We start from the raw sequence: 21,716 nt of genomic DNA, 5'->3' as shown, positions 1-21,716 counted from the left end.
ATTCTTCAACAAACTTAAACCACGGGGAGGGACGGTAGGTTGGCAGTGATGAAAACAATATGGGGTACACCCAGACAGCTGGTGCCCCAAATGAGCAAGAGGGGGTGGGATGGCGAAGTGAAGGCCCTTGAGCCCATCTCTGTTCTCTCTTAGAGGGGGCAGCTGGAGGGAAGAGGCTGGGCACAGGAGGCCAGAGATCCTGGGGGGCAGCCACGGAGGATCCAAGGGGAAGGAAGAGAGAAGAAGCAGAGAAGAAGAGAGCTGTGGGGAGTCTAAAGACAGGGGAATCGTGTATATGGGGTACACAGCTGAAGTCTCAGCCCTCCCAATAGGACGCAGGGCTCAGGCATCCCAGAAATCAGCTGCAGCTTAGAAAGGAAAGCCAGCAGCTGTGGAGTCAAACAAACGAGGTTCCTTTTTGTGTTCGATTTATTTTTATTGTTTTATTTTACATAGGTGATACATGTGCATGGTAAAGCATTCACACAGTACAGAGGAATATATTATAAAAATAACGCCATCTCCTGACAATGGGTTCCCCCCACCCCAAGCTTGCTGGTCCAGAGAAAACCATATCACCACTTTCTTCTGTTGGGGCTCCTTTCTTCTCAGGTCATGGGTGTCTGGAGGGGGTAGCTCAAGTGGGCTGTGTGGTCTGGCAAGAAGTATTTCCGCTTGCCCCCTTCAAGGTCTGGTGCTGTAGGCACTGCCACACACCCGCCTGCCCTGTGTTTCTGAAATACTTTCTTCTCTGACGCCCAAGATGGCCTACTTCTTGGCTGTCTTACCACCTCTCCGGCTTCTCCTCCCCACCTTTAAATGGCGCCCACCACCACCACTGCATGCTCAGTCTCCCTTCTCACCCCATCTACACCATCCCAACCTGATCCATTCCCACAGTTTCGTTTTCTGTCTCTAGCAGCATCATGGCCCCAAACTCTCTCTCCTGAGCTCCACCCCATATTCTCAGTACCCACCTGACAGCTCCCCTTGCATGTCCCCGATGTGCCTCAAGGTCAGCCTGCCAGAACCAAACTCACCAGGCCCACTCCGCCTGGGCCTCACTCCCCCCCTTCACCCCTCCCCTCGGTCTACAGCAGTCTTAGGTTGGTTTATGGCCACCCAGCTTCTGTTCACCCCAGAACTGAAATGGGGCCATATCTGGCAAGGAAACACCCTCCTCCTTTGGGCCCTGCAGTTTGGGGTGCCCCCATCACCCACACCCAGGGTGGGCCATGTGACCAGGGCCTAGAACATTTCACACCTGTAGCACAGCACTGCTTCAGGGTCAGCACAAAGTCAACGGGCTCAGCCATGGCTGATCCCGGGCGTTGGCCTGAGTGACTTGAGATGACCTCCTCCCTGGTAGATCTGAACCCAAAAGGCCATAAAGCCAGCACTCTGCTTTGCATGAAGACTGAGGTGAAGAACTAAACACTTACTGTGCAAATGTTCTGTGCCAGAAGCAGTGCTAAGCACCCTCCCTTTGTGAAACTCATTTCATCCTGGCAAAAAATTGCACGAGTCAGGCCCTATTTCATCCCACTCTACAAATGAGGGAATCGAGACTCAGAGAGGTTAAATACCTTGCTCAGATCACACTGCTAGTAAATGTGGTGCCAGAATTCAAACCCAGGCGGTTTGATTCCAGAGCCCTTACCCTGGACTGCTATGCGCTATGACCAACAGCTGACACAGAGGCAAGCACCCCACACCAGAGACGACAGAAACTGAGGCCTGTTCCCACCATCTGAACTTCGAATTGCACCAGGCCTAGGGCCAGAACTACACCTAGAACCAATAAATTATCTTCTGCTTGATGGGTGTTAGATTGCGAATATAGGTAAGGGGGTTGATGAAGTGAAACTTGTACATTTTACTGTACATACTTTGAATTATTTTTCAGTATCTGTAGTGCCTTTAGGTCATTGTGAACTTTTGCTCTTGAGGGCAGATGTTGCAACATCCCTTTTCCTTGATACTTGTGGCAACATGTATTTTTTCACCTTTTTATTTTGAAATAATTTCCTATATATTAGAACAGATTTGCCTTCTCTCTGTCACATGTGAACACTGCACAAGCAATGCCTTTCTGCAGCTCCATGTTTTCTTCACCACTGCTGGGTAGGATTTTAGAAGAGCCTCAGTTTAGACCCTGCATCCTCCATCTCAGACCATGAGACTGTACCCCTAATTGAGAGAAATAACAAATGTCACTGTCAAACTCCAAATAAAAAATGTGTCTTTTCTTGAAGGAAATGCGTGGAACAACTACACACGTTTTATGGTCAAAGACTGCCTTTTCCATATTTGATTTTTTTTTAGCCTGAAAATGGTGAACACAATAAATGTTTTTCATCATCAAAAAAAAAAAAATTATCTTCTGCTTAAGCCAAATATAGGTTGGGTTTTCTGTAACTTAAGATCAAAAATGTCCTGACTGATAATATGTCATCTCAGTGGGAGGTACCACCATTCATTCAGTCATCCAGCCAGGAACCAGGACATTGTCCTCACCTCCTCCCACTCCCCCATCATTTACATCCAACCAGTGACCAAAGGCTATATCCGAAAGACTGCTTGAAGACCGCTTGGCTCTCTTCCCTTTCCCCTCACCCTATGGTAGGCAATGCCACTACCATTTTTGCTAATTGGGGGGGGGGGGGGGCGGTGCATGGTCCAGGAAACAAACATTTTTGCTAATTTTTTGACAGCACCCTCCTTGCTGTCTCTTTACCACACCTTCCCCACCCCCCAACCTTCCCCTCAGTTCTCTAAGACCCAGATCTCATCATGTGACTTTCCTACTTCAAACCGTCCAGAAACCTCACTGCTCCCAGGACAGATTCCAGCTTCTCTCCAGGCTGTTCCCTATCGGCCCCCTCCAGTCTCTTCACTCTTCCCCCTCTGACTGATCTGCTTCTAAAGCACCCTCTGATCCGAGCCCCACGGGGCAGCCGCTGGACTGTGTCCCTCCCCTCCTCCACCAGGCGAATGCCATCCCTTATGCCACCTCCTCCATTTGTTCTTTGCCAACTGCCCGGCAGAGTTCGCCACTCTGCTCTGTTGGCGCCATGCACCTTTTGTTGTCCATTTTAGCCTCAGTTCTGTGGGTGCCACTCTTTCCTAGACTGTCTCCTCGAGAGCAGAGGCTCAGTCTCATTCATCTCCTCAGCCCCAGTCCCCAGGGCATGCCTGGCAGAGCAGACACTTGATAAATAAACATGGAAAACATGAATAAATGAAGTGTTCCCAGACACAGGTGAGTGGTTTCTGCCCTGAAGATGGTCAGGGTCCAGGAAAATAACAACAATGCCCCATGATAGTTATAGTTTATCTAGAGTCAAGCGCATTATCTATTTGAGTCTCACAATGACATTGTTGCCTCCATTTTATAGAGGATGAGACTGAGGTTCAGGAAGGTTGACAATCCAGAACTCAGGGGACGCTCTCACAAAATCCACTCTCATCCAAAAGCCCTTGGCTCAGGCTGGGCTCTGACCAGGCCCTCAACAGCGACGGCTCTTGCCCATATTAGCCACAAGGGGGCAGCCAAGCGCTGGCGTGAGGGTCGCCAGTCAGCCCCTCCCACATCCCACTTCACAGAAAGATCTGGATCTGATCGCTGAGGGGCAGTGGCCACCACGGAGCAGAGGGGGGGTCTGTCTGGAGGTTGCTATTTCAAAATCTGCCAGAAACGGTTAAAATTTACAGTGGGTATAGGGGACTAATTCCAATAATCTGGGGCTGGAAACAAACCTGTCTACCCCAAACTTGTATTACCGGCACCTCGGAAAGTGAAGAGTGACACTGATTACCCGCCCTCAGCAGGTTCAGGTCACCTGGCCTGTCAGACCATTGCTACCCTGCACTGGGGGCAGGACAGGGCCTGTGCTCACGTGCTCAGAGCCCCAGCAGGCAGAGGGCACAGCCAGCGTGAGCTGCCCAGGGCATCCGGGAGGGTGGCCACTTCAGTGCCCCAGGACGCACAGCGGGTGCCAAGGGAGCGCATCTGTTCCTGGAGAGCTGGCCTCCCAGACCCACACCCATGAGAACTTCAGACAGGCTAGAGTGCAGCAGTTCGGAGCAGCAGCTGAGCACAAGGATCCCGGGTGAGGTCTCACCACAATCCAGGTTTCTCCCCATCTGTCATCTGCACCAAGAATGGGTCCAAGGGGGTAGAGGCCGCCCAGTACAGCAGGCTGAAGGGAGAGCTGTCTGGAAGGCAGGCCATGCAAGGCTCAGGAATCTGTAAGAGAGAGCCACCCTCAGTTTTTGCTGAGAAAGGAGCTGTCCTCTGGAGAGGCCGAGGAATTGACTGGATACCACCCCCACCCCCAGACAGCCTTTTCCAGTTCAGGGTGAAACTCACTTGGGATGGAGGAAGGGCAAGGCAAGATCCCCACCCATCAGTTGTGCAGCCCCTTCCCCCACGGACAACCTTGGGTCCCCACCCCCGAGTCTTACTGGAGTCCAAATGCCTGGCTTCTCCCCACAACGCTGAGACCTGCATCCATTCCCCCCATCCCTCACTCCCAGCTGGAGCCTGAGAGATAGGGTGAGAACAGCATCCGGTTCCCAATTTTTAAAATTCTTTTCTACTCCATTCGGTCTGTCAGCCTTGACCAGGCTCAGAGGTCCACAGAAAACATGTCAGTATCTTCCTCCAGGAACACCGAGGTCCCCTGCAACCCTAAACCCAGCTCTCCAAGCACTGAACTGAGGGGAGAGCAGGGGCAGGAAGTTGGATGGAAAAAGCCTTTCCCTACTCCACCAGCTCCCGACCCTCACCTCAGCCCTGTTGTGGGTGTGAAAAGACACGATGATGCTGGAGGCACTGCCCCTACTACCATCAAATCTTTCTACACCCCTAACACTGCCCAGACTTGAACCCAAAGGCCAAACCCAAAGCCATCACCCTTTAGCTCTGTTTCCTCTGTCCTGACAGCTTGGATATTTTTTTTTTCACAGATGCATATTCCAGTTGACCCTCTGAGCCCATCCCCACCCCTCTGGTTCGGGCCAGGAAAGCTGAGCCCAGCTGGCTGGGAGACTATTCCCAGCAGCAAGCAGGTATCTAATAAGGCCACTGGGGAGGAGGGGAGGGGTAGGAGACAGTAATGTGGGGAGTTTTGGCTGAGACCTTGAAATTGCCAAGTACATACATGTGACACAGGTTCATTCTTTGGGGAGAGAGGTCACATTTTTCATCAGCATCTCACAGAACGGTGAGAAAGTGCGGGGTGGAGTATGGGGAGCAGCCAGGAGCAAGAGAGGCGGGGGTTGGGTGGGGGAGCCCCAAGCTTGATTGAGATCAGGAACCCCAGGGTTCAATTCCTCTCTGTCTTTTACTCCAGCATGTTACTTGCTTCTCCGAGTTTAGCTTCCCCTTTTGCAAACTGAAGAGGTCCACACTACATCTAGAAACTCCTCTGTGCCACATGGGGAAGGAGAGGAGAGCACAGTGTCAAGCTAGAAGAAAGGGCTGGAAAGGAGCAGAATTTATCAGGCAAGGAGAGGGATCAAAGAATCTGGACACAAAGAAGGGGGTGTACTGCCCCACCCACCCCCTCCCCCAGGACACAGTAAAGTGAAGTGGAGAATGTTCTGTGGGCCCAGCCCGGCCACCCTGTGCCAGGAACTCACACACACACACACACACACACACACACACACACACACACACACACACACACACACACACACACACACTCCTCACTGCCTGGACAGCCCTCTCTTCAAGGGGGTGGGGACAGCGTCCCTGAGGTGAGAAGTCCGCAGCTCAGCAAGGCCAGCGTGGCATGGCTGTCTGGGATTAGCGCCAAATCCTGGACTGCTTGGTGCAGGGATCACACGTCGTCAGCTTCACAGCTGCTTAGCTGCACCCTGCCCACAGCCTCCCCTCACCCCTCACCCCTCACAAGCCCCTCCTCACTTGCACCCAACCTGAGAAAGAGATGAAAGACCCTGCCTCTGACCTTGACAAGCAGGGGAGGGGCCGAGAGTGGGAGGAGCAAGAGGGGTCAAAGTCACCCCAACAAACACTCCCACCCACAGAAACCCCCGAGGAGCTCCTAGGTACAAAGGTGAACAGAGGGAGAGGACAGGGACGGTGAAGGTTTCCCCTCCTCAGCCCCTGTGGTTCTGCCCCAGGTGGCCTTGGCTGGAGTTAGCTTTGAGCCACCCAGGCCCCTCTCTCCAGATGGTCTCTGTCCTTGGAAAGATAGAGGCAGGAGACCCAGATGGAGCCCCCACAGCTGGGAACCGTCAGCACCAGCTTCCTGGAGTAATGTGCTCCTGAGGCCCCTCAGCTGCTGGGAACCTTGCCATCTCCCCACACACAGACAGACAGACAGAAACACCACAAGGCTGCTCATTCCAGGCTACATCCAACCTCCAACCTAAGTGGGGGCAGGAAAGTCTGGGGCTCAACTCACCTCCCCCGTTCCCGAGGGTCATCCAAGCCCCTGGCTGGCTCTGCCTTCGCACACACTCCACAACCCAAACCCTCCCTCAAGAGGGAGCAACGGCTGAGGAATCTTATACTCCTGGGAGAGGAGGGGAGGAAGTTGAAGCCAAAGGTCTGGACTGTCTGAGATTTTCTGCCAGCTGTCCTCAGCCTCAGGGTGGAATGGGCTATCTGGGGCATGGCTGAGTTGGGCCTTAGTACCTGGTAGGGTAGGGGCAGATGAGGAAAGTGGAGGTGGGGATGGGATAAGCTTGGATAGCAAGGAAAGAGGGCTGCACGCTGTGGCCCCTCTGCAAATGGAGCCTCCTTCCTCTGTGATCCACCGTCATCCTCCTCACCCCAGTTCTAAGAGCACCAGGCCTGCGGTCACCATTAGGAAGGGGGACATGCGAGGAGGGGGAGCTGCTGCTGCCGCTGCAGGAGAGACAATCCAGAGGGAGGGAGGAGAGCCTCTTCCTGCCTGCCCATCCCGAACCCCACCCTCCTTACACCTGGAGTAGCTGCAGCCACCACCTCTTGGAATATACAGAGCCAGGAACCAGGGTGACTGAAACACTGATTCTCTAGAGACGGCTTCCCTGGCTGGGAGCAGAGAGGCCCCCCCTAAATACAGAGATTACCGGCCCCTGCGCTCCGGGCTCCTCTCTCCACCCCCGCTGCGCTCCCGGCTCTCTCACCTGTGCGGGAGGTGCTAGCTTCAGGGGAAGGGACCGGCAGCCTCTGCTCCCCAGCGGCCGTCGGATGCGCTCCTGGCGGCGCAGGGAGCCTGAGGGCTGCTCCCTCGGAGTCCGGCGCGGAATCCGAGGGCGGCCTGGAGGCCGCGACCCTCAAGCGCAGCCGGGCGCCTGAGTGTCGTAGTCGCCTCCGCTGTGCCGCCGGGCTCGGCCTCGCGGGACGCGCGCCGCTCGCGGGCCAGCAGCGCTGTCAGGCCCTGGGCGCGGAGGAGCAGGCCTCCGCCCAAGAAAAGGATCCCGCAGAGCACTAGCAGCGACAGCACGCCCAACACCGCCGCCTGCACCACCCGCGGGCCCTCGGGGGGCTCTGGTGGCGCCCCCGACTGGTTGCAGCAGGAGCTTAGCCAGGCGGCTAGGGCCGCGGAACCTGCCTGTGAACGGTTCATGCTCCAGCGCCCGCTGCCCAGATGTGCGCGGGATCACCAAATGTGCGGGTGCGCGGGAGGGCGCCGGCAGGATGGCCGGCCGCCTCGGGGCGGGAGGGAGGAACCCAAGGGGCGGATCCCCGGAACCCTACACCCCCACCCCTTGCCCAGAGCACTCAGACTCTTCAAAGTCCTCCAGTGTGGACTAAGGCTTCTTCCCAACAGACAGACTCCTGGGACTGGGGTGTTTCTTCTCATTCCCATCCATGTGAACTGGGTTTGCTTCCTGCACCCAGCCAGCCAAACTGGGGAACCCTGCCCCCAAGACTCTCCCTCTCCCTTGGCAAAAGGAGGCCAAGAGGTAGCAACTCCCTCAAGCCTAAAAACATCCTCCAGGGTGCTGCCCAGGCTGAACAGGAGGCAGGACAAGCAATGGCCATCCACATCTTGTCCCCAGATCAAAGTGCAATACTGCTAAGTGGCCCAGGTGGCCACTAGGACAGGTGATAGGCAGTCTCCAGAACCCGAGGGCTTCATGTCATTCCTCTTCTGTCATCCCCCTTAGAAGTCTTCTGAGGCTGGATAAGCAGACCTGTGCCTCCTTCAGACTCCGTAAAGGGGAAGCATGGAGGATAGAGCAGGATATCAGCATTCCAAGGCTTACCAGACTCCTTTTCTTAGGCCCATAGGCCAGGAACAGTCATACTTACAGACCAAAGCAAGAGCACAGATTTGAGTCACCAAGGCTCCTGTCCCAGGGTAGAAATCACAATGTCAAAAGGATTAGGGATATCCTTTTAGTGTCCTGTGCACCAAAGGCAGCCTGCTGCCAGCTAAGTGTTCTTCAGCCAAGCCAGGGTGGGAGAGAGGAGCGGAGACCAGCTGCAGAAAGGCAGGACGTCTGGGCAAGCGGGGATGGAAAGAAGACCCTCCTGCCTAGGCCTCCTGAAAAATCCTGCAAGTCTTGAACTCTTTTAAAAAAACTAAATCACTACCAGTCAACACCTTTACCAATCAAGCCCTCATTAGGGAATAACTGATGGCCAGCTTGGAGGAATAATGAGGAAGGCCCTCCAGACTGCAGCAGGCCAGGAAGGGTCACATGCGATCAAGGACTTGCTGGGAATAGGCCTTCCCCACCTCCAAACCCACCCACCCACACCCACACCGAGTTCTCAGATGCCTAAGAGATCAAAGGTAGGACATCCCCAAACTTCACAGTCACGAAATAACATGTGGCCAAGGGTGGCTTGGAATGGGAAAAATGTGCAAACACTTCCTAGGCATTCTGGCTACATACCCTGCTCAGGACCATGAGAAAAACAACCCCCTTCTCCTTCCCATGCTCCCATCCACTTGATTCATTTAGCCTGGATAAATCTGCCCCACGTGGTACCCAAAAGCACTACAAAATATGGAAATCACTATAAAAAGCATAGCAAAATGGACATTCACTGAATCTGAATATGCTTGTGTGGAAATGTGAGGATGAATTACCAAAGCAATGTCCTAGCAACTCGCCAGAGCCAGTACAACTTAGAAGAGTCGCCAGACAGTCTCAAGATGGCCAATCTCTCTCCAGAGAGAAAAACCCCAAATCAAATTAGTTATCCAGTGCATTCAGGAACCTGTATGTGCTCTACGAAAAAGAGAAAATATTAGTTGGAGCCATCATGAGGCATTACCAGATAATAAAAACATCAAGGACATTACAGCTTCCTTGGGAAGGAAGAAGAAAGAGCTCAATCACATTCAAAAGCAACAGACCTGACCCCACATCCCCTTTCACGGGGCTGGCCGTGATCAAGTCAGGGTGGGTAACTCCTGACTGCATGATGTCCAAAAAAGTGCAAAATCTCTGTTATAATCTGTATTTAATTCCACCCACCCACTCATCTTGGAAGGGTACCCTCAACACACATCTGTATTCTCACAGGTTGCCAGAAAGTGTTCACACAGGTCTTGTGTTCAGGGTAGAACACAAGCCAAAGAAGAGATGGTTCAACCCGAACTCCCATTCTCAACTTTATTCACTATCTTTAGTAGTGACTCTTCTGTACAATGAATGGAGAGGGAAGGGGAACTCTCACCAAGGGGTGTGGAGAGAGAGCATAAAGCTAGACTTGACCATCAGCAAAGGTTAAAAGGATGACCAGAGGCTGGTAACCACAATAAAAGGAAAGAAGGGGCTGCCCCTTCTAGGTCTCACCCAAGGACCTGGAGCAGGTTTTCAGGACCCAAAGGGCCTCAACAGTACAATCCCCAGGAGCCAAAGTGTGGAGCTGCTGAGGGGCTCCCAGGCCTCAGCCAGGCCTAGAGGGCAAGGGTGTCTTTGATGAGCCTGCGCATGGTGGTGGTGACCGATGTGCCCAGGGCATCAGTGATCTGGAAGGAGATCTTGTAGAGGTAGGGCTGCACGTCCCGCAAGCCCGTGTCAAACACGTTGTCCACCTCCGACTGTGTGGGCATCTTGGGCAGGTACTCATGCCGGTTCATCACCTCCACGATGTTGATAATCTTCTCGCAGAGCTTCTCACCCACCTTCTCCCGGCAGATCTGCCGCTCCTGCTCTGTGGCCAGGGCTACCACATGAACCTTGACTGTCCACACTTCCCATGGGATGCACTCATCCGAGAAAGGCCAACGAGACTTCTTCTTCTGGTAGAATTCCAAGGACATCTGTCCTAGCCCATCACCACCGGAGTTGCGCAGGGCATCCTGAGGAAGAAGAGTGACAGAGAGCAGGCTAAGGCTCTGGATGGTTCTCACCCTGTGAGGTCCTGCTTTCCACATCCCAGGGAAGTAAACTCCCTGTCTATTTTAGTCCTCTAGGCATGGCAGGGAACAGAGGCCCAGAGAGAGTAAAGCATTTGTGTGATGTGACAGCAAAATGACAGCCTGAAACTGAGTGGCTCAATCAAACTAATAAAGATCTGTCTCCTGTCCCAACTTCTCCAGTTTGGATAGGAATTGATGTTACAGCACTACTGCTCTTTAAGCACTTAGTCTGGCCAGGCACTTTACACACAGTCTCACTGGTTCTTCTCAACAATTCTGTGAGGTATGTCATTTTACTGAGGCAAAACAAGGCTCAAAGTAACGTAAATTGTCAAAAGTCACACTGCCAGTGAACAGCAGAGCCAGGATGTGAATCCAGGTTGTTTGATTTCAAAATCCATGTGTTTCACTTTTATATGAAGGGCCCTCTTTCTCCGACCCCTTTCACCCCCATCCTTCAAAATGTTCTCCAAAATCACCTTCTCTCCAACCTCTTCGACTCCTCAGGCAAACCCTATTTGCCTTCTCAACTACCAATTAAATAGTCTTTCTACCTTATTCATATATGACAGCCCAAATACATAGTCTCTTTTAGAAAAAGTAGAGGAAGGAGATGTGAGGTCTAGCGATCCTTGTTTAAAAAGAAAAAAGGAATGGAATGGGGAAGGAAAGGTGAAGGACAGACCAGACTTGGCTGCTTCTCTTCACCCTTCTACCATGTGGTCCTATAATTCTGCCTATGACACGCCATGGGGTACGAGTAGTCTCCAATTCCTCCTCCTATGGTAATGACGACCATGAAGCACCCTTCCACGTGAGTAATTTCCAATCCAGAGGGAATGGATGCCCTCCTCAAATCCTGAATTGCCCATTAGGGAATTAGTCTCTCCTTCGTGAACAGGTCACATGACCTTGACTAATAGTAATAATGGCTAATACTTCTATAATGCCTACTCTGTGCTCCAAGCACTTTACCCACTTGACTCACTTAACCCTCAGAGCACACCCTATGAGGCCAGTACTGATATTATTCTAATTTTTTATATAGGGAAACTGAGCCCCAGAGGAGCAGAGCCACTTGCCCAAGGTCAAAGACTTGTTAGGTGGCAGAGCCTGGCTCTTGACCACTACTGCTCTATGTGCCTCCCGTAGACATCTGGAGAAAAGACGGTTAGGTATCCATCTCTCTTGAAGGGTAATTGGCAAACCCTTCTGGGTTTGGAGGGACAGGGTAGGGTGGCTTTCTGCATGCTGTGGCTCAGAAGAGGGTTTCACCCAACAGTAAGGCAAGTCCTGGCAGTCAGCACACAGTGCCTGGCATGGGGCAAGGGCTCTCCAAAAATGTATGGAAAAGAAGTCAGGTAGACAATCCTCTTCCTCTGACCCCAGAGCTTATGCCTTTAAAAAAAGATTCCCTTTGTTACTTTTTAAAATGAAAAAATATTCACTCATTCAAATAGGAAACACTGTAACTCTCAATGAAGAAAAGTTTAAAATCACCCAGTCTCACCCTCCTGAGAAGCCTAGTGTGTCCCTCCCACTACTTATTCTGTGCCCACAAAGGCATGTACAGACACCTGCCACAATGACCAAGTGACACTCAATGTTGGATGGCAACTGCCTGTGCCAAGCAGATTCTCTCTCTCAGTTTCATATGGGAAGACCCAGAGAATGGTGAAAGGGGAAGTGGAGGCAAAAGCACAGAGGTGCTGGGAGATAGCCGTGGTGTCAGAGAAGAGCCAAGGCCACAGGAACAATTATCTCCAGCTTCCAAAGGTATCTGACTACCAAGGCCGTGAAGGCTTCCTGCTCTCTCTTCTCCTTTGGCTATTCTTGCAAACTCTACTCCCCGTACATGCCCTCTGTCCCCAGAGGAGGTCTGAACATGCCTGTTCCTTAGAAGTAAAAGTGCACAGTACACACACTGGGGAAGGGTGAGCTGGTCCAATGGCAAGCCAGGGTACAGGAGCAGTAGAGGTCCACCCACCATCCACCGGGCAACACCCCTACCTTGAATTCCCCAACAACCTTGCGAAGGGCACGGTCGAGCTCCTCAGAGGAGACACGCACGTAGGTAAAGTCGATGAAGTCACAGTCGATGTCCTGGGTGCCCACAGTGCCGATGGAGTAGGTGCCCTCCTTCTTGTAGTGGAACTTGCCTGTGCTGCGGTGCAGGAGCACCGTGTGCAGCACAGCCAGCATGGCTTCCTCCACCTGCCGCCCCTCCACCGACACCTCCAGCACCTCTGAGCGGCAGTTCATCCTGCACCAATGGCCAACACCAGGGTGGGAAACAAGGATGAAAACGGGGGAGGTTCGCCCTACTCTGGGGCCACCCTGTAAGAGGAGTCCACGTCAGAATGCTGATAACAAATGAATGACCTGTATGTTACTCGTTTACTTCCCTCCAGGCCCAGCCCAGCCCTTGCTTTCACTGGCATGTCTCTGTATTTCTGCAGCACATACTATCAGAGAATCAAATTCTCAGGAGCAGAAAGGAGAAGAGCTTCCAAGTTACCAATCCTAACAACTGGCCAAGGCCTGAATTCCCTTTATGACTCAGTGCAGTTTACAGCAAAGCTTACTGGGCAGCATCTGTCAGGTCCTGGCCATTAAAAGGCAAGCAGAGCTCCTGTCCTTGAGAAGCTGCTAGACTGGAGAGAAAGACGTGTAAGTCTCACCACAGTGATGAGAGTACAAGGTAGGAGAAGAGAAAAAGGAAAATTGGAATTTGATTTCCTGGGACTTTGTGAAGGCACTTGGACTGTCCTGAGGGCAGTGAAGAGTCAATGCATCACTGTGCCAAGATCAAATTTGTGCATCAGAAAGTTAACTATGGCTGAAGGGCAATGAATGATTCAATTATTTTAGGGTCATAGACTGCTTTGAGAAGTCAATGAAAGCTAAAAATTTTGGGCTTTAAAACCTGACTGGGATTTAAAACCTGACTGGCAGGTGCACATATATACCACATCTCATATATGATTTCCATGGCCATCTACAGACTGCAGGGTAAAATCCTGTAGTTGTATAAGGACAGAAAGGCTGGGTAGAAAGAGGAGTTAGGGCCACCACAGTAGTGTTAGTTACAAAGACAGCACACTGATGTGTGGATAAGGGAAGTGCAGAATGCAAGGGTTTTTATATCCAACAATCCTGGGTACATTCTGCTCTGTAACCTTAATCAATTTATTCAACTTCACTGAGCCACAATTTCCTTATCCATAAGTTGGAACTGTTGTGAGGGTTAAGATAACACCTACAATGAGTGATAAAATAAAGACATGCATGAAAATAATAATAACAGGTTGGGAAAATAGGGGAAAAAATACCCTATGTAAACTAAGAACAGTAGTTATAGTACTACTTTAATAACCTTTCATCGATTGTAACAAATTAACTACCGTTAAAAAATAGAATTGCAAAAAAAAGTATTACCTTCAATTGTTCCAAATTTTCCACACCAAGGCAAGTAGTGGTGGTGGGGTAGGGTATGGGAATCCTGTATTTTATGCCTGCTTGTTCTGTAAACCCTCATCTCCCTTAATAAAAAAATTTTTAATTAAAAAAGAGAGAGAGAGAGAGAACACCTGCAGAATATTGGTTAAGAACAATGACTCTAAAGCCAGACAGCCTGGTTGGAATTCCAGCTCTGCCACCTGTTCGCTGTGTGATCTTGGGCAAGCTGCTTAAATTTCATGTGTCTCCATCTCCCAATATATGTCTCCATCTCCCAATATATTAAAACAAACAAACAAAAAAAGATATCACTACTTTGAAAGGGTTGTCTCCAGAATTTAAAGAGTTAAGAACTGTAAAGCACTCAGAACATTACCTGGCAAGTAATATCACTCAATAAGGGCTAGCTACTATAATGAATTATTATATCATTATGGCTGAGAATTGATATAAGGCTACACTACAGCAGTGGTAAAGGGAGTGGACAAAACAGACTTGACAGCCAAAACTTAGTAAGTAACTGAATATGAGCCTGGAGTGAGAAGGGACAGTCAAGTTTTTCAGCTCAGATTTCTCACCTTGAAAAAACCTACACTGACAGGAAAATCACTACCTCTCACAGATCATTCCATCTTTAGATAGCTCTATTGAACTATTCCTTCTACTGAAGGAATGCATCTTATTGCTTCAAACCACTGATCTTAGTCTTTATAGCTGGAATCACATAGAATAAGTCTCACTCTTTTCCCACAAATGTGCCTTTCAGATATCTCAAAGAACCTCTCCTAACACCCTACTCATCTCTTTTACAGGTTAAAAGCTCCCTGTCCCCATAAACATACCTGCTTAACATCACATCTTCTCAGGGCTGTGACCTCTTTTCTCTAAATATGTCCTAGTTTATCTTTGTCCCTCTTAAACAGTGGCACTCACCATTGAACACTGGGTAGGAGACTTTGACAAAATAAAAGATCAGGCTGGCTCTGCTCCTTACCTGACAATAAGAAGTCTACCTGTTCTATGTCATGTTTTCACAGGTGTCACTCTTGTCTCTCCCACTAAGCAAACAGTTCCTTTAGGGAAGAGATTGCATCCTATTCAACACTGTAAATTCAGAACCTAGGACAAAGTAGCTGGTCAATTCATTCTCATTCAGGAATTCAAAGTCTTTCCAGGGATTGCTAAATCAGCTTCTCCTACACTCTCAAATTAAGAATGAGGGTTCTCCTGCTCATTTCTACCCTCTGGTTTAATTTCATCCAGCAGTATCCCATCTGGAAACTCCCAATTCTGGTCCAGTTACTCTTTCTTCCCTCATTCTCAGTACTATTCTAGGTTCTACTCCTCCAGGACGTCCATTCTGACCAGCGAGTCTACTTCCCACAGCAGCAACCTTTTGTCTGTGATACGCTTGCCTGACCCTTCCCCAACCACCCCCATGTGCAGAGAAGATCCCCAGGGCAGCACCTGGGAAAACTCCTCCCTCTGGTTTCCCGAAGACCCGGGTCTGTATGGCATAGGGGAAGAAGTTGACAAACGCCTTCTCAGAGCCAGGACACCTCCACTCCCACCCCTAACTTACGTGTATATAGGCTGCAGTGCGGGCCTCTCAGGCTCCGACCATGCCCCCTTCTCCTTCTCACAGGCAGGTATGCCCCAACCTCCGCGTGGGCGACGAGCGCAAGAGAAACACTAAAAAGACAAAAATAAAGACTATTTGGCTCCGCATCAAGGCCTCAGAAGGGATGCAGAAAGGCTTCCCGCCTAGGTCCCATTTCTTCTACAGCCACTACGCGGGAACCTCCGCAGTCCAGAGATGAGGAGAGGAACTAGTCGCTCAGATGCCTCGGGGGCGCACCCCGCGCCAAACCTCGACAGACACGACAGTTCGAGGCGCGCCCTCACCCTCGCCGCTACGAGGAGCGCCCTCGCTTGCACAGCAGACGGGTAGAGCGATCCCCCACCTCCCCAAACTCCCCCCACCAGACCCAGCGGTCACGCAGCCCCCACTAACCGCAAGATACAGAGTACCTCAACTGGAGAGGAGCCGGGACCGGAAGACTGTCCTGTCCCTTCCCACTGCGTGCCAGGTGGATTCTACCTCTTCCATCGGCCTCCGGTGGGGGGGACGTGCATAACTCACCCAATCTTTGACACGAATGCAGCTGCTCAAATCGTTTCCATTATCCTCAGATGCAGATAAATATATCCTACTACTTGTCTTCAATTTTTAATTTTATACTTTGTTTACTATATTTTAGCTTTAGCTATTTTTAAGGTGAGAAGTTTTCCCCTCTCTTGGACGAGTCTATTCACTCCCACCACAGAGAATGTTATTGTGCGTCAGCTGGAACGACTCACTTCCGCCATAGAGATGAGAGACGGGGAAGGAGAGAAGGGCTGCGTGGGCTCTACGCCGCCTCCCTCGGCTGAGAGGAATCATACACTGTGAATCTCCTGGAGCGGAAACATGGTTCTCTACTCTGGACTGAGTTCACAAGATAAGGAGCCACTAGATAATGGACCACTAAATAAGAAGCATGTCATTTGGAGAAGGGCCCTGGAGATGAGCCCAGGCCAATGTGCTGCATGATTCTGAGCAGCTGACAAAACTTTGTCCAATATGCGTTACGGTCAGGATTCCTAGCCCTCAACTCACACAAAGATGCTGGAGAATGGAGCTTAATCTTACTGTGTGATTTTCATAGCTGTGCACCAGTTGGTACTCTCCCAGGACCATTCTGGTGACAGCTCTTGTGAGGCATGTCATTCTGCCATGACCTCCCTTCACATCACTCATCCGTGCTGCTTTCCTCTGGTGAGAATCACAAGAGGTAACACCTAGGAAAAGCTTCTGTGAACTGTAGGTATTGTATGAACATGGGTGCATTTTTAGGACCGTGGAACTTCCTGGAAGTGTGTTTGGTTCTCCGTGTACATGGTAAGCCCAGAGCAGAAAGGAATTTGTTGTTCTGTTAATGCCGGCAGGGCCTGGCATGCTCTCCACCCTTGGGGATTAAGATGCTCATTTTGCTAACATACACTTTCTCTCCCAAATAATAAGAGGTGACATCTACTGAGTCCTCTGGAAAAGACGCAATTCTAAGAGCTTTACATATATTAATCTATTTAAACCTTATACCAACCAATCCTATGAGGTAGATGAAGATCACTCAATAAGTGACAGCGCCTGGGATTCAAATCCAGGGCTCTATACCACTGCAGAAGCGCGTTTTCTGGCTTCTCCTCCTGACCCTTCCCGTGCACCACCACTCTCCAATACACACCACTCACCAGCAGTATGCTGGTAAATGTTTAACATCTGACCTGTTGGGGGCTTGGGGGTGGGGTGGGAGAGGGCTGCCCTGATTTGTAGCATTTACCAATTTCCTACCATGGTGGATTTCAAGCTACTGGACATTGCTGAATGAGGAGCCAGGGATGAATGATCAATTATATAAGGGGTACAATCAGTTCTCAGGCACAGGTACCAGCTGGCTCCAGCACACCCCTGTCACCCACCCATCCCTTAGGCTGCCCCCAAGCCCTGTCCTTTCAGGCACAGCTGCACAACCCCCTCCTCTGACGGGCTCTCTCCCCAATTATCTGCTCCTTATCCCTTTCCATCTTCCCCTTGGATCTGCCTTTGGGCAGACCTCCTCTCTGCCCTAGTTGTGGATGCATCTTCTCTGATAGGAGGTTTACAGACCAGCAATTTCTTCTGGAGCCTGGATGAAATCAGGAAGAAGTCAGGTAAAAATATTGAGAGGAGAGAGTCTGGGAGGGGCCAAAGGAAAGGAACCAAGGTCCCAGGAAGACTGGAACCAGCCCTGCGGTGGGGGAGGGACCAGGGCCTAACTCTCAGAGGCAGCCAGTGATTGAGGGGAATGACTGGCCTCGCTCTACGCCTGTTGACATACTTGCTCTCAGGGCCCTTTGCTGCAACTATCCTAACGTCATCATCATTGCTGCTACCCATCACTGAGCCTCGTGAGGCACGATGCCAGCACTTCACATGTACTACTACAATAATTCTTCCAACAACCTTCCAAGGTAAATACTATACTTCCCTCCAACTTACAGGTATGGAAACTGAGGCTCAGGGATGGGTAGTGACTTGCCAGGACCACACAAATGCTCTTTCTTTATCCCACCAGTCTTTTTACCCATTCTTTTATCTATTCCAAAACTCATTCTCTCCCTGGAGCCTTTCTGCCTGAGGCTGAGGCTAAGCCCTCTCACCTCTCATCTCAGGCAACCCTTGCCTCTCCAGGCCTCCCTAAAGGCAATTCTCTTAGTTCAGACACTGAGTCACACCTCTGTTTGAGGGAACCTGTCAAGGAGGGAGGGTCTTAGCCAAAACATTGGTACTGTGTGGGGTAAATTTTGCCATCCTATGCCCCTAACCCAGATGATTAAGATATTGTCATTTATTTATGTCACATATATGTTACCGTCCACATGCCCAGCTCATGTAATACCAAGGCGGACAAGTCACAACTCTGGCCCTCTGGGGTCTAAGAGGAGATGAACTAGGAGGTGCACTTGGGCCAGAAGATATGTCAAGTGGCCTGACAGAAACAGCAGCAAGTTTTGCAGGGGCCGGAGGGGCCAACATAAAGACAAATGCCGTCATCCCAAAGATGGTGGCAGCAGGGAAAAGAAAGTGACAGATTCAGGGTGCAGAAGAGTCCCAAGCCCTGCTCTCAGCAAGCTTGGAGGTGACTGGGCACCAGAAGGGAGCTGGAAAGGCTGCAGAGCACACGGGACAGCAACTTGAAGAAATGGGCAGGAAAGATGGAGTTGGCGATTAAAGGAAGGAAGGCTCCAGGGAATTATTCTGGAGAAATTTCCTGGAGAGGACGAAAGAAAAAAGTCCAGGGGAGGCCTCGCTGAGGGCTGAGAGTAGGAGTTGAGGGGTCAGAGGTGGAAGAGGCAAGGCCAGAGCCCAGAGCCAGGCAGCCAGGGCCCTATGAGCCATGCCTGCAGCACAGGCCTGTGGAGCGAACTTGAAGGCCAACCCAAGACCTTGGGATTAAGGCAGCTGACTTTGCATGGTGAGCATGGCCCCGGATGGCCCCTCTCATCCTGGTGTGTGCCCTGGGGAGAGCCGAGCCCCAAAGCTAGCCCTATAGGCCACCCCTAGCCGCTCTAGAGCTGACCCCAGTGGCGTCACAGGGAGTGACTCAAGCCCCAGCAACAACAATGAGTGGGACTGACGTCAGGCTGGGGGCTTCTGACGGTGGCCTGCCCGATGGGCAGCCAGCACCCTACTTGCTGACCCTTCAGCCCTGGGGGTAGTGAAGAGGACCAGCTGTCCTCTTCTGACATCTGCCCTCTGGGATGCTGGAAAGGGACTCCTCCACCCCCACCATCTCTGGGATGTCAGTCCCAGCGCCCCCCTCCTTCCCCCTCCATGACAGAGGAAATGGCTAGGCGGAGGAAAGAGAGCGAGAGAGCAGAAGAGAGCGTGAGAAAGAGGCGCCACCCCATCCCCAGCCTCATCAGGCAGCTCCTAGACCTGGACAGGCCCCAGGCAGGGAGGTGGGGAGGAGGGCATGTCTGCTGTCTATTTCCTGGGGGATCTGAGGATCTGTCTTTCTGTGTGGGGAAGGGTTGTTTGTCTCTTTCTCTGTTAAAATCTATGTGTTTGTCTCTCTAACCAGATTGGGGTCGGGGGTGGGGCTTTATTTCCATGAGTCTATCTTGTGGAGCAAGGGGTTGTCAGTCCTTCCTGCAGGGTCTGTGCATCTGCTCCTTTGGAAGGCATATGTTTATCTGTTGTTCTTTGGGGGAGAAGAGACTGTGTAACTTCCCTTGCAAAAGGGGAGAGCTGTTTATACCCCTGGGAGGGGAGTCTCTGTATCTACATCTGGGGGGGCTGCTTTTCTGTCCCTGGTTTCTTATGGGTAGGGGGGCACCTCTCTATCTATCCTGACGATATCCTAGTTATCTGGGACCCTGAAATGGGTCCAGGTTTTCCTGCTTGGAAGCCAGGGCTCACTGGGTGAGGGCCACTTCCCACTGGTGTGCCTGGGCCAGGCAGGCAGCAATAGTCAGCACCCCGCCTGCCTGCCTGGCAGCTGGGCAATGCTCCCTGCTAACGCAGCATGTACCGGGACTGGGCCCCCCACACACTCCCCTCCCTGGCCCAACTGCCACCTCCAGCCCAGAGGCCACACAGGGCCTGATTTATGGTCCTAAGGAGGGGCTGGACTGTGACAGCGGCTGAATCAGACCTTGAGGAGACCTCAAATGGCCCCCAGGCCTTGTGGGGGGGCCAGGATCCAGAAGGAGGTGAGGGGAAGTCCAGACTGGTGAGGAGGATGAGCTGATCATGGCCCTAAGGGTCAGGGGTGGAAAGCAGAAGCCAAGGCTGGAGACTCCAGGACCCTATACCCTCAGGCCAACGCTGCGTCCAGCCAGGGACCCTGGAATGTGCCTCCTGCCCTCAGAATGTCCCTGGCTTGTGTGGGGAAGGAGAATTTTGGGGGGGTGAAGAGGACTTTTCCTCAACCCCACATTAACTCCTTCCTGTTGTTTCAAACAAAAGCCCACTAGCCAGCCTCGGCCTTAACCAGATAGCACCTTCGGCCTGGGACCAAGGAAGGGCCTGGATAGGAGCCTGAGATTGGAGCAGGGGTGGAGGCAGAGGTCCTGGACAGAGACTGTAGCTGGGGGCCAGGCCGGAGCTGCTCTGTGGAGGACCGAGGAGCTGCTGCCTGAGGCTGTGGGGCCCAAAGACCAGGCCTGGGCAGGGCTGGAAGTCAGCTGGATGGAGGAGCTCACCCCTTCAGCCTTATCCTCTGAAGGGGCCCAGCAGCCACAGTCAGGGGCTTGGGGTGGGAACATGGGGCTGGGTCTCCTTGGGATTTCCTACCTAAAACTCCCTGGAAATCCTCAGGTGTAGCTCTCACATGACTACAGCTCAGTCAGGACCAGCTCTGACATGCCCAACACAACTGCCTCATGGCTGCTGACCATCCAGTTACCACACAGCCCCTCCCACCTCTGACGGCCTCTCGCATGTTCTTGCCTCTGCAGGGGCTATCCCCTGCTGCCACACACATGAGCATATGCCCATGATCTTCAGAAGCTTTTTGACTTCCTCAAGGCTAACCATCTCCTTCCATAACTATATCCTGGTAGCCAGAGCTCAGGTGTAGGACAGATTCCTCTACCCCAGCACCCAGAAAGGGCCATCAGGCACAAACCCCTGGGATGTGGCCCTCCCACTCAGACCCCAGCGCCACTCCATCTCTGATCCTGTCAAAGTACCACCTCAAGGCTGGGGAGGGGGCCAAGGCATTTGGGCCCAGGGCCCAGCGTGGGTGTGGTAAGGGGAGACAAGGAGGCAGGCTTCCTGGGTCTCCGTGTGAGGATAAACAGCAGGCTTTGAGGCCTCGGAAAATCCTGCCCGGGATTCCAGGCCCTGCCGGCGTCACTGCCCTTTGACTATTGTCCCCGTCGGAAATGGGCCCAGCCCCCGGCCAGCTGGGACAGAGCGACCATTGTGAGGCCCCACCAAGCTCAATGCCCCCTTGTTCACCCTCCAGGCCCCTAGCAAGACTCGGAGGCCAGTTCTTCCAGTTGCTCAGTGGAGAGAAAGAGCCTGCCTCCAGGCTCCAGCCCTTGGGTAGGGCAGGGTGGGGCAGGGCGGGGCCAGAGGAATTGGCTCCCTACCCTGTATGTACCCCAATTGCCAGCGTCCTGGGAAGGAACTGAAGACCCACCATTAGCGGAGCTCCTTTTACTCTTTAGACCTTGGGCAGGGAGGCCTAGGGGTTAAGTCTCAGACTCGTCCAACTCTGTTACTCACAGGCTATGTGACCTTGGGAAAGTCATCTTTTTTTTTTTTTTTTCAGAAATCAGTTCTCTTTTGTAAGAGCAATAGCCAATATTTCTTGGGTG

General features: G+C 51.8%; 2 protein-coding genes and 1 long non-coding RNA gene across 9 annotated transcripts; all 3 read right to left on the bottom strand.

Moving 5' to 3' along the window:
* Nucleotides 1–426: 426 nt before the first annotated feature.
* LOC143642402 (uncharacterized) lies at nt 427–7,029 on the bottom strand. Its single transcript, XR_013155654.1, has 3 exons — nt 6,438–7,029; nt 4,125–4,249; nt 427–2,190 (listed from the first exon to the last, which is right to left on the bottom strand). It is a non-coding gene; the product is annotated as an uncharacterized LOC143642402 (long non-coding RNA).
* A 137-nt stretch (nt 7,030–7,166) lies between these two features.
* Nucleotides 7,167–7,674, bottom strand: SMIM41 (small integral membrane protein 41). The gene has a single exon (XM_077168243.1). It carries the CDS (start codon nt 7,587–7,589, stop codon nt 7,167–7,169), a length of 423 nt encoding a protein of 140 aa, XP_077024358.1. The 5' UTR covers nt 7,590–7,674.
* Nucleotides 7,675–8,806: 1,132 nt separating this feature from the next.
* On the bottom strand, nt 8,807–17,337 carry ATG101 (autophagy related 101). 7 transcript variants are annotated; one of them, XM_077110743.1, is made up of 7 exons: nt 15,820–17,162; nt 15,388–15,497; nt 14,800–14,878; nt 13,785–13,888; nt 12,932–13,000; nt 12,357–12,683; nt 8,809–10,286 (listed from the first exon to the last, which is right to left on the bottom strand). In XM_077110743.1, exons 6-7 carry the CDS (start codon nt 12,606–12,608, stop codon nt 9,882–9,884), a joined length of 657 nt encoding a protein of 218 aa, XP_076966858.1. In that variant the 5' UTR covers nt 12,609–12,683; nt 12,932–13,000; nt 13,785–13,888; nt 14,800–14,878; nt 15,388–15,497; nt 15,820–17,162; the 3' UTR covers nt 8,809–9,881. The 7 variants fall into 7 exon arrangements, with proteins under 7 accessions (XP_076966860.1, XP_076966863.1, XP_076966861.1 ...); XM_077110745.1 differs by lacking the exon at nt 12,932–13,000 and having other exon boundaries at nt 8,807–10,286; nt 12,357–12,609; nt 15,820–17,337; XM_077110744.1 differs by lacking the exon at nt 12,932–13,000.
* Nucleotides 17,338–21,716: the final 4,379 nt, after the last annotated feature.

Source organism: Tamandua tetradactyla, chromosome 7, assembly GCF_023851605.1.
Source record: "Tamandua tetradactyla isolate mTamTet1 chromosome 7, mTamTet1.pri, whole genome shotgun sequence".
Lineage (NCBI taxonomy): Eukaryota > Metazoa > Chordata > Mammalia > Pilosa > Myrmecophagidae > Tamandua > Tamandua tetradactyla.
Note: the sequence above shows the minus strand (reverse complement) of the source record. Positions and strands in the feature narration are given on the sequence as shown.